We start from the raw sequence: 14227 nt of genomic DNA, 5'->3' as shown, positions 1-14227 counted from the left end.
CTTCAAGTTTCACCCCTCCCCACCCCTTCTATAAATCAGTTTGAAGAAGTGTCCCGACCCAAAACGTCTCCTATCCATGGTCTCCAGAGATGCCACTTGACCCGCTAAGTTACTCCAGCAAAGTATCTATTGTTTTGGTATTCCCCACACTAATCTGATTGTGTTTCATTATCTACCCCCTGGTGAATACAGATGTAAAGTGTAAGTGTTCACTTAGGACCTCACATGCATCCTTTGGCTGGTAGATACAGAAAAGCTAATAAAACAAGTCTACAATTATACATATAAAAAAGAATAGATGTGATGTACTTAAAATGGTGATTTAAAGCCCTTTATTTGTGATAGTGGATCATAAACAGCTTCAGGCGTACTTTGCAGTCAGTTTAGCAAGATTTGAATATATTACTGCAAATAACAAGCTATTTTTAAATACAGTACTTCAAGTGACTAAGAAAGCACTTCTCTAGAATTTTGTGATCAGTCTTGCTATGGTCTAATAGGCATGTATTACAAATAGTACAGGAATGTGCTTAGTTCTTTCTATAGACCCAAACAAGCCACCCATCTATAAATCTGTGCTAATGAGCAAGACCAAATTAATTCAGTAAGGGAAGTGTGCATTCTCATAACATTATCTATTTTATTCAAGGTCCAGTGACAAAATAAACTAACTACTATAGAATCTTCTCATCGGGCAGTGTATTTTTAGGGACACGTGGTTTAGCCTGCGTTTTTACAGTGTATTTGAAGTGTTTAAAGATTTGAAACTTTGATACGTAAAACATTTAGTAAAATAAAATGGTTTTGACTACATGCTTGTGAAAATAGTTGTTTTATCATGATGGAGTGGTTTGAAGGGTAGAAAAACTGTGCCCTGTTAATATCTGTGTGTGACCATTTTAAAACTTTTTTTTAAGCATCTATATACTTTTCCCCCTTCTATAACATAGTGCAGTATTAATGTATGCCACACTGCCGTTATTCAGTGGATTTTGTGCTGTTGAAGTCCACATCTCGTCCTCCAACATCTTCATCAGAATTTTCTAGTGAAGCGTTATCGATCAGTCCACGCCTGGCACCAGATCTCCGAGCACCGCTTAGCACGGGCTCATTTCCGCGCCTGCATCACAAAATGCAGCATGTTAGCACACAGTAGGAGGCAGCGACAGCAACATAATATTTAGCCAACTTCCCCATGAACTCTAGCGGCATTTGGAAATTGAAAAAAAAATGTTCATCAAAAATTCTATTAGGATGCAAGGGTTCTACGTCATTTCAGATCATTGATCAAAAAAACATTTTCAACAATAAATTAGCTCTGAGTAGGTAATCCTTTGGTTTGGCAGGTAGATCAACCTGGACTTCCACTGTTACGCCGATGACACCCAGATCTACCTCGGCACCAAATCCCCCCACAACCCCCCCCCCCCCCCCTTTCCCATATCAACTCCTGTTTGTCAGCTATAAAAACCTGGATGCAACATAACTTCCTCAAACTCAACAGCGATAAAACAGAATTCCTCCTCATAGGCTCCAAATCCACACTCAGCAAAATCAATAACCCCACTCTCACCATCGACGGCACCACTGTCTCCCCATCTCCCCAGGCCCGCAACCTTGGCGTGATTTTTGATTCCACCCTCTCCCTCGAGCCTCACATCCGCCATGTCATTAAAACCTCCTTCTTTCACCTCCGCAACATCGCCAAAATCAGACCCTCTCTCACACCTCCCGCTGCTGAAAGACTCATCCATGCCTTCATCTCCTCCCGACTGGACTACTGCAGCTCACTTCTCCTTGGCATCAGCTCCACCTACATCAACCGACTCCAACTGGTCCAGAACGCAGCCGCCCGACTCATCACCCACACCAAATCCTGGCATCACATCACTCCAGTCCTCAAACAACTTCACTGGCTTCCCATCTCCCACCGGATCACCTACAAAATCCTGGTCCTCACCTACAAAGCCCTCCACTATCTGCCCCCCCCCCCCCCATATCTCACTGACCTCCTCTCCCCCTACCAACACTCACGGTCCCTCAGATCCACATCAGCCGGTCTCCTCTCCATCCACAAGTCCAACCTCCGCAGTTTCGGGGACAGAGCCTCCAGGGCAGCTCCCAGGCTCTGGAACTCCCTCCCCCAACTGATCCGCAACTCCGTGTCCCTCACCATCTTCCAGTCTCACCTCAAGACCCATCTCTTCACCTCTGCCTATCCTTAGCCCCACATCCCCCTCCCTTTTCATCTGTGCTTGAATTGCCTTATATTGTGTTTTGAATTGAATTCTGTCTTTAATTTGTGTACTAGTCATGTCTCTACTATTTACTTCATTCCGCTTACATGTTTTTCCTCTACTTGCTAAATTTTTGTACGGTGTCCTTGAGACTCTTGAAAGGCGCCCATAAATAAAATGTATTATTATTATTATTATTATTATTGTATTTGCACTTGAGTATTTTTAAAAGATGCAGCTCTTCTTAAAAAACTGTTTGTAAGATTGCTAAAATATATGCGATCGATGTTCATCAGATTGGTCAGTCCTGGTAGTCCCATTTGTTTTTCATTGCCTTTTGATCTTGAAGACTTGGTGAGATGAGAAATGTGTTTTTATTTTCTCACTCTTGCTGGTGAATGACAACTATTCTTACTATCATAAGTTCACGAGTTATAGGGGTAGAATTAGGCCATTCAGCCCATCGAGTCTACTCCACCATTCAATTATGCCTGATCTATGCCTCCTAATCTCATTTTCCTGCCTTCTCCCCATAACCATTGACACCCGTTATAATCTAGAATCTGTCTACTTCTGCCTTAAATATATCAACTGACTTGGCCGCCACAGACTTCTGTGGCAATGAGTTCCACAGATTAACTACCCCATGACGAAAGAAGTTCCACTTCACTGGTCCAGTGCTGTCGAACGCACATCCTATGCTAACCCACTCATTCCTGGATTCTATCAGCGAAATAGAGTAAGATTGCAATGCTTGTTGAGCCACATTCACCTAGGGGATCTTTGGAACATGCATCTTGACTTACTTTGAGACTACACATGCAAGGAGTACCAATGTCTGGATAGGGGATATCCTTATAGGGGATAGTTGGTGTCTATGTGACATCTAAAACTATTTTCAAGTGCTTTAATTCCATTTAGAGGTGAAGTTAGAAAAACAGCATCAGTGAGTCCAGCTAGTTGATTTTGTGATCTGACAATAATTGATCGTTTATTTACTTGCTGGCTCTTCTGTTCTGAGAAAAGCTTCAAATGGGTACAAAATAAACGTATAATGTTATATGATTTCAGATCAAGTAAATTATGTTTTTTTTCTTCCGTTTGTCTTTAAATGATAACAAATTTCAGTGAACAAGTGTCAGCCATGCTTCCTAATTGGCATATGTTTCTTTAACCCTTTGAGGACCAGGTATTGAAATCATTTCCAAGATATTCATCTCAATTTAAACACCAGGCAATATCTAAATTATTATATGAACAATCCCAAATAAAAATGATTGTTTAATTAAAATGTCAAATATCAAAATATTAACCACACAGTGCTTCTATAATCCTCAAAGGGCTTTGGAAAAATGTTATAATATGAAATTAATAAAGCAAATAGAGCCGAACCCTTAACTGCCACAAAGTTCTGCTTTGAAAAATTCCAACGGGAATGTTAAAAAATACAATACATAAAATAACGTGATATTTGCAACAATTATATGTGGCCTGTTTTTCTATAGAGTTCTGGGAACTAATTTAAATTCCAGTCATCTATCACAACAGTCTTCAAAGAATAAAACGGACTGTGTTCACAAAGGTCAGCAATTTGGAACACAATCGATAATTTTGCCCGAAGAATAAATTAGTCTGTGACTGCTCTCAAACTTCACTATGTCAAGCTATAAAATGTTGTCAGTCCTTAAAATGAAGGAAGAAATAAGTTCCCTGTCAGTCCAGGCTAAAGTATATTCAACTCATCTCTTGGCTGGTTTGGCAGTGTAAGGGTTGGCACAATAGTTAGTGACAGCCTCGAGTGAAGATTGCACATTCCACTGCATGTACATGGCAATATTAAAAGTATTAAGATCTTTTCTGCAACAATTCATTAGTTTTATTCTGTTTATTTTACCACATGGGATATCATTTACATGAAAAATAATTCAGCCATTTTAAATTGAGACAATATTTAATTGCCATTCACCAGGAATAAATGGCATTGTCAGCATGAAACATTGCATTTGATTCTTATTTTATCTAACATGTGGTATAAACAGAATGATGAAAAACCACGGGTTAAGATTTATATTTCTCACTTATGCTCACTACAATATGCCACATATAAATCGCATCCCGTGACTCTTCCTTCTATAGATCACTTTATTTTCTAACATTAATTCTTAACCTTCAGAGTTTTCGGAAACTTGTCAATACTAAAGGAGAAAATGAGATGGAAATTTCAGCAATATGGAGAGTTGCATAGCTGAGGTTTGGGAGGTACCTGGATGTTCACTGAGCAGGCTCATGTGCACCTCTGTAATAGAGACAAGATTTCCCTCATGGTTACATATCATTCCCATCATAAACAATTCTCAAAGCAAATAACCAGTTCCCATTGATGTTGTACAGAGTCTACAGGTAGAACATTTCAACTTGACTAAATCAATCTACTATCATTGAAGCCACTCCATATTAGACATGAATTATCTAACAATAGATAATTTACGATAAATGGTACATAAAGAACAGAATTTGCACGCATTTGCTCAAATGCTTAGAGTAAATGTGTATTCCTCATACTCCAGCTTTGGAGGTTTTCCTTTGGCAAACGATTTAAAGAAATTTAGTGTGTGATCATAATGATACTGGAGTAATGTATTGTTAGGCTAATATAAAGAGACATGTCCAATTAATTAAAACAATTTTGATAGCACCAGTACCAATTACTGTAAAAAAAACAATTAATTAAACCAAATGGAACTCAAATATTCTCAGAAATTGAATTTAGCACTCTATATAATCTGGACTAGATCAGATTTTAATCTCTGGATTTTGGAATCTCTGGTCATGTATAACATGTACTTTTCCCATTGTCCTTCATCACCTTGTTCATGATAAAGCTGTCAGTCTGGATCCTGATCATTGATATTGCAGCTCAGTTTGGGAAAAGAGCTGTGATTTGGCAACTGCTTTCCATTCCTCATTGTAACTTCTTCATAATTAGAATGGGGTGATTGGTGGCAGTGGAGGCCATCAGAGCCATGAATACCATGCTCTTTTCTCCTGGGATCAAAAAAATTAATGGCAATTCTGTGGGTTCCTGAACAGATGTGCTGGAGGGGACCAACAGGGGCACGTATGTGTAACATAAATGGATTTAAATACCACTCTGAAAGGAGTCAAAAGTAAATGTTTGTGCATGTGTCTGACAAAGTAAAATCCAACTCAAAACTATTTGATCCTGTAAAGGAACAATTAGTAGGCTTCATCTATGCAACAGTATAGAGTTCTTCTGTTCTCCCTACAATCAGTTTTTTACCTGAAATATTCCTTATCTTGTTCAAATGATGTTTTCATGTAATTCATTATACATTTTTTTTTTTTTAAATCTCATCCTTTTAACAGAGGAAAGGACACACACACAGTTCAGTGTCGCCACTGTAACTTCAATGGAAGGTCTGGAAAAACCCAGTTAGCATCTGTTTACCAAGACGTGACCAATTGGTTTAGAGGAAGGTGTCATGAAATCATCCGGGCTGCAGAGATGATACTGTGATTCTATCTGTGGGTAGGTTCATTGCTCCCCCTCTGTGATTGAATTTACCTTAGTTTGTTCTTCAGCGTGTTACATTCACGGGTCATAGTTTCATTCAGTTCTGTAACTTCTTCAAGCTCTCGTTGGAGCTTGCGTCGAGATGCGTTGACACGCTGGGATTCTTCCTCTGACTCTTCCAGCTGCCGCTTGAGCTGTTTCATGCGGGAATTGCTTTTCTCTGCCTGCAGTGGATGAGACATTTAAGTTTGTACTTCAGTAACACTAGAATTGTAGGATTTTTCAAACCACAGGACAGTTTTGAAAATGCCACTGTGTTATGGAAACAAAACGATTTACAAAAAGATTCATGTGGGTACTTGAGCAGATGAATTAAATTTAGCATCACTACAACTGAATGATGCTAGCCATCCATGACAGTTGCCCTTGCCCACAGACGCTGTGAGACTGCACTGGGATTTGCGGCACATACGAGCGACAAGGGTGCAACACGCTCGCCATGGGTTTTGGGATCAGTGCCGTAGGGGATAAGCTGCCACGATTCCCCTGAATAACACAGACAAATTATTAATGAGCAGCCCAATATTTTAATCAGGACATTTCAGAATTATGCAAAATTGGATGCAGAAAGCAGAGGAAAGATGGGATTAAGATGGAAATAAATGCAGCAGGTGTAAAAATAAAGTTGTTTTTTTTAACAAAAAACTGCAACAATACTTAGTCTGAAAGAATAAAATCTCATGGTTGTAAAAGTTAATTTTCATGAGCAGATGATTTGTTTGTCAATGGTTAATATTTAATTATGCCATGAAAAGTTTGTTTACACAGGAATAGGGAAATCCTAAAAAGATTAGCACCTCGTGAAGTTTTTGTCAAGTTTGACAAGTATTCATTTGTATTAATACTTTCACATTTCTATTTTCCTCAGAGGCAAAATTTTGTGGTGAGTACAGGCATAATGAGTCTCACATGATACACACACACACACACACACACACACACACACACACACACACACACACACACACACACACACACACACACACACACACGATATATATATATATATATATATATATATATATATATATATATATATATATATATATATATATATATATATATATATATATATATATATAAGGCTTAACTAAGCTTTTGCAATCAGACTGTCTACCCTTGTAATATTTGTTATCTTTCCTTGTGCACCGATGATAGAGTGCAGGAATGCAGAAAAGCTTCATTCTGATAAAGTCACGTTATGTAAACTGTCAACAATATGGCAGCTTTAAAATCATGTGAAAAATGTGAAGTTGTCCACTTTGGTAGAAAAAGTTACATAAAAAAAAACGCTGAAAAACTCTAGTTAATGGTTTGAGGTGCTCTTGTCACTGAATGTTAACATCAGGAACAGCAAGGAATTAGGAGGCAGTATGTTGGCCTTTACGGCAAGAGGATTTGAGTATAAGTTTGAGGATAGTTTGCTCAAACAATATAGGGCCCTGGTGAGTCTGCATCTGAAATATTGTGTACAGGTCTGGTCTTCCAAGGTATGAGAAGATGTACTTGTAATAGAGTGAGTCCAGTGAGGATTCACCAGACGGATTACTGGCATTGCAGGTACGTCATATGGCGAGAGTTTACGGTGGATAGGGCCCATGTGTTTTTCAATTTAGAAAAGTGAGAGGTGATCTCACTGACATTCATAACATTTTTGTGGGGCCTCATCAGCAGCTATTGTCCCCGAGTGGGATATTTAGAACCTGGATCTACAGTTGTAAATTAAGAGGGTAGTTATTCAGGACAGAGATGAGAAGAAATGGCCTGACCCCTGGAGTAGTGAATCTTCGTAATTGTCTACCTAAGAGGACTGATGAAGATCGTCAAGATACAGATAACAATAAGGGAATCAAGGGATGCATGATTAATGATGGAAAGTGGCTCCAAGGTAAAAGGTTCACGGTGATAACATTGAATTTCAGAAAAGACACAGGGAAGAGAATGATTCTTTTTCTTCTGTCCTTACACAGTTGACATTATGTTTTAACCAAAGCCAAACTATAGTGGATCGAGGAAACGTTAAAAATAAACATAACATTCTTTATTTATCTACCATGTCAGGCAATGTTTATGGAGAAGGAAACCATATTAATTTTTAGATCTGTGATCTCCCAACCGAATTGGAAAAACCTACGGCCTTAAGACGTGGTACAGAGACGAAATGTGGAAGCCACAAGAAGTTTGTTTTGTTTATTGTCACGTGTACCGAGGTACAGTGAAAAGCTTTTTGTTGCTTGCTATGCAGTCAGCGGAAAGACAATACATGATTACAATCAAGCCGTCCACAGGATAAAGAAAATAATGTTTAGTGCAAGGTAAAGTCCAGTAAAGTCTGATTTAATGATAGTCCGAGGGTCTCCAATGTGGTAGATAGCAGCTCAGGACCGCTCTCTAGTTGGTGATCGTACGGTTCAGTTGGCTGATAACAGCCAGGAGGAAACTGCCCCTGAAAGCAAAGGGGCTTGTGGTAAAATGGAAATCCAGAAGGGATTGGGATTTAATGCACTCATCATCAGTTTCTGATATCTGAGCAGTGGTTGAGATCTGAACCTGTCAGCCGTGATACTGCAGAGGAAGGCTTGGAGGTTCCTGGAGCTAGTTGGGGATGTAATAGGGTCATGGAAGATGCTGCAGAATGTAAGTTTGTTCCTATTTTTGGGGGCAGGTTGGTACTGCACCTGTTCTTTAAACTGCTCCCCATGTCTTCGCTCGTCCTCCACCTGCATCATGACCTCTTTCAGTTTCTTCTCTGTACGTCGAGCTCCCTTGGTGTATGCTTGTTTCTCCCTGAAGAGTAAGATGTTTGATATGAAACAGACCAAGAAGCATCACTGGAGTAATATTAACAGATGTACCAGCTGTAGTTGAAAAAATTATATGTTCTATGCCTAATTGGATCTCTTAAATTCCATTAAGAGTTTCCAACTATAATAAAGACCTATTTGGTGTTCAGAGTATGATATTAATTGAATTGCTTTATTAAAAATAAACCCATCAGACTCTTCAATAGGTATAACCCATAGATTATACAGAATACAGTGCAGCAACCTAATATACACAAGGGGAGGCTCAAGGCTTAATCAAACAATATTTCAAATACATAAACTTCTAAATTGAAGCTTCAATGGTTTCTAGAGACCAAGGAAGTTGCCAAAATGTAATTATCACCTCGAGCTTTCTGCCAGTTAGTACTTTGTATGGTACACTTATCTGAAATAAAATATTCAATTTGTATTCTTTGATTTCAAAATAGATTATGGCCAAGTATGGATATTTTTAACGCAGAGATAGATAGTTTCTTGATTAGTACGGGTGTTAGGGGTTATGGGGAGAAGGCAGGAGAATGGGGTTAGGAGGTAGAGATAGATCAGCCTTGATTGTGGAGTAGATGGGCTGAATGGTCTAATTCTTCTCCAGAATAGATTAGCAGTATATAAAGGAGACAACAATACACACTTAAATGCATACAATTCTTCTAGGATGACTTTTTTTAAAGCTGGGAAAGGCTTTACACCCACATATTATTAAACCCTAACCCATAGTTGTTTATAGGGTTGATTTCTCATTATCCTCAGTGTTTTTCTTGCCATTCCAAGTGAGGAAATTTGAACTTTCAGAAAACGTTTAACAAGTTATCAAATGGTCATTTAGGTGTCATGTCAATGAATTGGTTGGAAATTTCTGACAGATATATGCTGGTTGCTTTATTTATCCGTCTATATACCATCACGTTTGGCACGAATGGCCAAGTCCAGGCTAGCTACACTTTGCTGGTGATTGCAGAGTAATACATGATCTTGCTGCAATCTGCTACTGAGTGTGTGTCCGGTGACAAGGGTTTGAATTAAATGAGTTTGCTTAATTGATATTAATTAAATGTGTTTTTGAGTATTCAGAACTCTTTAATTATTTCACAGATTGGAAAAAAATGAACAACCATTGATCAGGCTTCTAAATTGCAGGAACATTTCATCTATGTGTTTCCCTCTCTCCTGACAGCATCTCTGGAGAGAATGGGTGATGTTTCGGGTCAAGACCCTTCTCCAGACTGAAGAAGGGTCTCCAGACTGAAGAAGGGTCTCGACACAAAGCGTCACCCATTCCTTCTCTCCACAGATGCTACCTGTCCTGCCCAGTGTCAAGTTTAAGAACTGGCTAAAGCAGAGATCTGACATAGCTGACTTCAAAGGTTTCTCCACCATTCAGTTGGTGGGAGTCGTTCTGGTCAATAATGTATGGCATTACCTTGTGCTGGTCCCTGCTGCCACATGGGGTCTCACCATTTTAACTCCGGGCAGCAAGTTAACATGGCTGGCTCCAGTAAACAGTGAGTGTGACCGGCTTACTGTTGGCAGCAACTTAAGCATGAAGCATTGAGTTAACTAAAGATAGACACAAAATGTAACTCAACGGGACAGGCAGCATCTCTGAAGAGAAAGAATGGGAAATGTCATTCATTCCTTCTCTCCAAAGATGCTACCTGTCCCGCTGAGTTACTCCAGCATTTTGTATCTACTTACAAATAAAGATGTCTCATCAGGACAAATACGTTTCTTACTTTGACTCTGCTTCCAGCTGCTCTTCCAATTGGGCGATCTTTGCCTCCATAGAGGTAATTGTTGATTTGAACTTGGACTTGACTGTGCCTTCCATTTCTTGGAGCTTGGCCTTCAGCTCTTTGTTCTGCCTCTCAAGTTGCTGCCGAGCACCATCGTTCTTCTGGTTTGCAGTGCGCTCAGCAGCCAGCTCATTAGACAGCTGTTCAGACTGACAATTTAAAAGAAGGTTCGTAAGGTTTTGTAAACATGAAGCAGAACCATAACAGCAAAGGGAAAAACCAATTCTATCAAGAAAACGTTTTTCTTTAATCTCGCGTGCAATTCTTTTAACAGTCGGTTGCATCATGAATTTGATGGTTTGTTTTACTGCGTAATTTTAATTCACAAACAAAATGCTAATCAGAGGTTTTGGCCATTTCCTCACAAATGGTATTTTAAAATGGATTTTAACAGATAAACAGATCTGGAGTTTATAAACAAAATTCAACCTGTATTGGACTTTTGCTTTATAGTTGCATTGGTTAGCCCCCATTTGGAGTATTGTGTGCAATTCTGGTCATTAGATTACAGGAAGGTGTGGACGTTTTGGAGAGGGTGCAGAAGAGGCTCAACAGAATATTGCCTCGATAAGAGGGTATTAGTTATAACGAGAGGTTGGAGAAACTTGGAATGTTTTCGCTGGAACAGGGGAGACCTGATAGAAAAATATAAAATTGTGAGAGGCATAAACATGGTAGAATATCAGATCCTTTTTCCAGGGTGACAATGCCAAGGGTGACTGGACATAACTTTAAGGTGAGATGGGCAATATTCAAAGGAAATGTGTGGGTCATTTTTTCCCCCAGTGAGTACTTAGAATGTACCTCCATGGTGGAGGCAGACATGATAGTGGCATTTAAGAGTCTTTTAGATAGGCAGGAATGGAATGATATGGATTACGTGCAGACAGAGGAGATGAGCAAATTGGCATTAGATTTGGCATGGACATTGTGGACTGAAGGAGCTGTTCCTGTGTTACAGTGTTCTAAGTTCTGTGTTTTTATGTGCATTAAATATTGGACTATTTTCTCTTCAGCAATTATTTTCTTCTCGATTTGGCGGATTGTTCACTCATTTACAACGCTTTTTATCAAGGACGCATTTTCTGCCTTGCAAATGATTAGGTGATCACTTTCTAGAGAGAACAAAGAGGGAGGATTTAATATATTTTAAATAATAGTTGGGAAGTGAAGCCGTGCCTAAGCAATCATAAATATGACAAGATAGTGTATTTCCCCTTCATTCAGTGTGTTGAGTAGGTACTGCATTTAGCATTAACAGCTATTCGGTGGGCACCTCCATTTCCAAAACAAAATTGGGAAAATGTACCATGAGCAAATTGAGTGGGTTGTTTTCAGCCCAATTGCTTCCTGAAATCTTGATCTGTTGCAGAGTTCACAGCCGCTGCATCTCTGCTGCTAGAATGCATGGGAATTCCGTGATCTTGCTTCAAGGCAACCAGATTACAGCAGCATTAAAGGCTGCCGCGGAGGTGAGGGGAAAATGCAGGGGGGGTGGGAACTGTTTCTTTAATGTGTGTAGTCATGCCTGCCCCCTCACCTCCTCTTGATGCTCTTCACCGATGCAGTTGGCCCCACTGTGCAGTATGTTGTGCAGTATGTTGAAAATAGGTTGTAAATACCTGGGTGTCCCATTAATTATTTAATAAATGTGCATAACTTTGCAAATCAGGCAGGCACATGTGAGGGACTTTAATTAATATTTCCTAATTGACTGCAAAATGTTTACGGGAGTTAAAACTATGGTTGTATGTTGCACATTATTGTCCTCTTCTATTAGTAGGTTATTTTAATGATGCCATCACATGTGCAAATGATGCTTGGCTGTCCTATGGTGAAAGGCCCAGTGTAATTATATGCCCATGGTCAGCAGTTTCACTCAAAATTGTCTCAATAGTTTCAAAACATTGAAAGCAACTTTTACTATATGCAAAGCATGTATTATGCACTTCAATCTCTGGGCAATAATTCTCAAAGTCTATGCTGAGTCAATATGTCATAAGTGATAGCAGCAGAATCAGGTCATTCGGCCCTTCAAGTCAATCATGGCTGATCCATCTTTCCCTCCTCACCTGATCTCCTGCCTTCTCCCCATAACCCCTGACACCCACACTGTAGTCTTTATTAAATAAAGCTATGACTGCTGATTGAGTACAAACCATCTCCAAGATTAGAACACAGACACATTTTAATCTGATGAGAGGTTTGTGATTATCGTCCAATTTATATTTAAATAGTTACATAGCCTATGTATGGGTTGTTCACAACATTTTGTTTGTGAGTTGGTAGTTGCTATGTTGGTGTGTCTTAATACAGTTAGATGTAAGTGACATTCTTGTCATCTGGAGACTGATCAGATTTATGAGATTATAGCTATCAGATATTGGACTCAGTGAGGCAATGTGATCTGAGTTTCCCCAGCATCTTACCTGCTGTATCACTTTCCTGAGACGATCGTTCAGTGTTTCCAGGTTACTCTGCTCTTCTTCAAGCTCTTCCTCCATTTGTGATATCCTTGCCTCCAGCCGGCGCTTCTCATCCAGCAGAGTAGACCTGTAATGTTGTTTAAATGCCTGGTCAATTTCAACTGCAAACCCAGAGCATTCAGAGAGTGGTATTTGTGCTCATTTTATTACTGCTAACTTGTATATTTACTTAACTTTTCAGAATAATTAATGATAATTCAGAATTCCAGACAATTGAGATGATTTAACAATTGGGGTCCAGAAAATGTTTAATGTTGCAGCTTTGTATTCAACAGAAGTGATTCAAAACAGGTTCACCATGGCAGCACAGTGGCACAGCGGTAGAGCTACTGCCTTACAGCGCCAGAGACCCGGGTTCCATCCGGACTATGGGTGCTTGGCTGTACCGAGTTTGTACGTTGTCCCCTTGACCTGCGTGGATTTTCTCTGAAATCTTCGGTTTCCTCCCACACTCCAAAGACGTACAGGTTTGTAGGTTAATTGGCTTGGTATAAATATAAAATTGCCCCTAGTGTGTGTAAGGTAGTGTTAGTGTGTGTGGGTCGGTGGGGCGAGGGGCCTGTTTCCGCGCTATATCTCTAAACTAAACTAAACATGACTTCTCACTACAGTACCTAGTAGTCAAGTTAGTGAGACAAATTATTTTAATGCATTGGTCAACTGCAAACCACATTTCAGCAGGAATATAACGGAATAAGGATCTTCTTCATACATACTTCCCAGAGACGTTGCCTGCTAACTCCTCAGCGAGCTCCTCTTTCTCCTGCTCAGCGTGACGGCGAGCTCGCTCTGCAGCAGCCAAGTCCTGGAAGAAGTTGGGGACAATAATTAATTGAAAGTAAGAATTGTGGTAATCATATTTTATTGATGCTGCTGCTCTGGTTGGACATATAGGTCATAACTACTTTTTTGGATTTAACTATCAAGTTTTAATTATAAGACACAAAATGCTGGCGTAACTCAGCTGAGTAACTCAGTAACAGGCAGCATCTCTGGAGAGAAGGAATGGGTGACGTTTTGGGTCAAGACCCTTCTTTAGACACGGTTTGAATTGGATAAAAAGGTGACGACAGTAATAATTGAGAGTTCAGCAGAATTAGCAAGCGATTGGGACAAATTGTTCAGCACCAGACAGTTGGCACAGATAAAATGGAACTGCTGAGTTTGGCACTCTGGAATGGAGATTCACACTCAGTCACTTTTATTAAAGGCATGATGGAATTGTATTTTACAAGTAGGGAAAAGTGAAGGGAAGATCTATGATAAACATGATTGGAGTAGGGGAAAAAGG

General features: G+C 39.6%; 1 protein-coding gene across 2 annotated transcripts in view; it reads right to left on the bottom strand.

The window, feature by feature from the left end:
* Positions 1–315: 315 nt before the first annotated feature.
* Positions 316–14227, bottom strand: part of myh11 (myosin heavy chain 11) — a 165603-nt gene continuing 151691 nt past the window's right edge. Inside the window, exons 36-42 of one of the 2 annotated variants that reach the window (XM_033040278.1) lie at positions 13653–13741; positions 12880–13003; positions 10391–10599; positions 8511–8619; positions 5824–5996; positions 4501–4533; positions 316–1120 (exon numbers count right to left, since the gene is read on the bottom strand). In XM_033040278.1, the coding sequence (XP_032896169.1) occupies positions 4509–4533; positions 5824–5996; positions 8511–8619; positions 10391–10599; positions 12880–13003; positions 13653–13741 (729 nt within the window). In that variant the 3' untranslated portion in view covers positions 316–1120; positions 4501–4508. The remainder of the gene's footprint in view (positions 1121–4500; positions 4534–5823; positions 5997–8510; positions 8620–10390; positions 10600–12879; positions 13004–13652; positions 13742–14227) is intronic. The other variant, XM_033040277.1, reaches the window with a different exon arrangement.

Source organism: Amblyraja radiata, chromosome 22 (genome assembly GCF_010909765.2).
Source record: "Amblyraja radiata isolate CabotCenter1 chromosome 22, sAmbRad1.1.pri, whole genome shotgun sequence".
Classification (NCBI taxonomy): Eukaryota; Metazoa; Chordata; class Chondrichthyes; order Rajiformes; family Rajidae; genus Amblyraja; species Amblyraja radiata.
The sequence above is the reverse complement of the archived record's forward strand: the minus strand, read 5'-3'. Positions and strand labels throughout refer to the sequence as shown.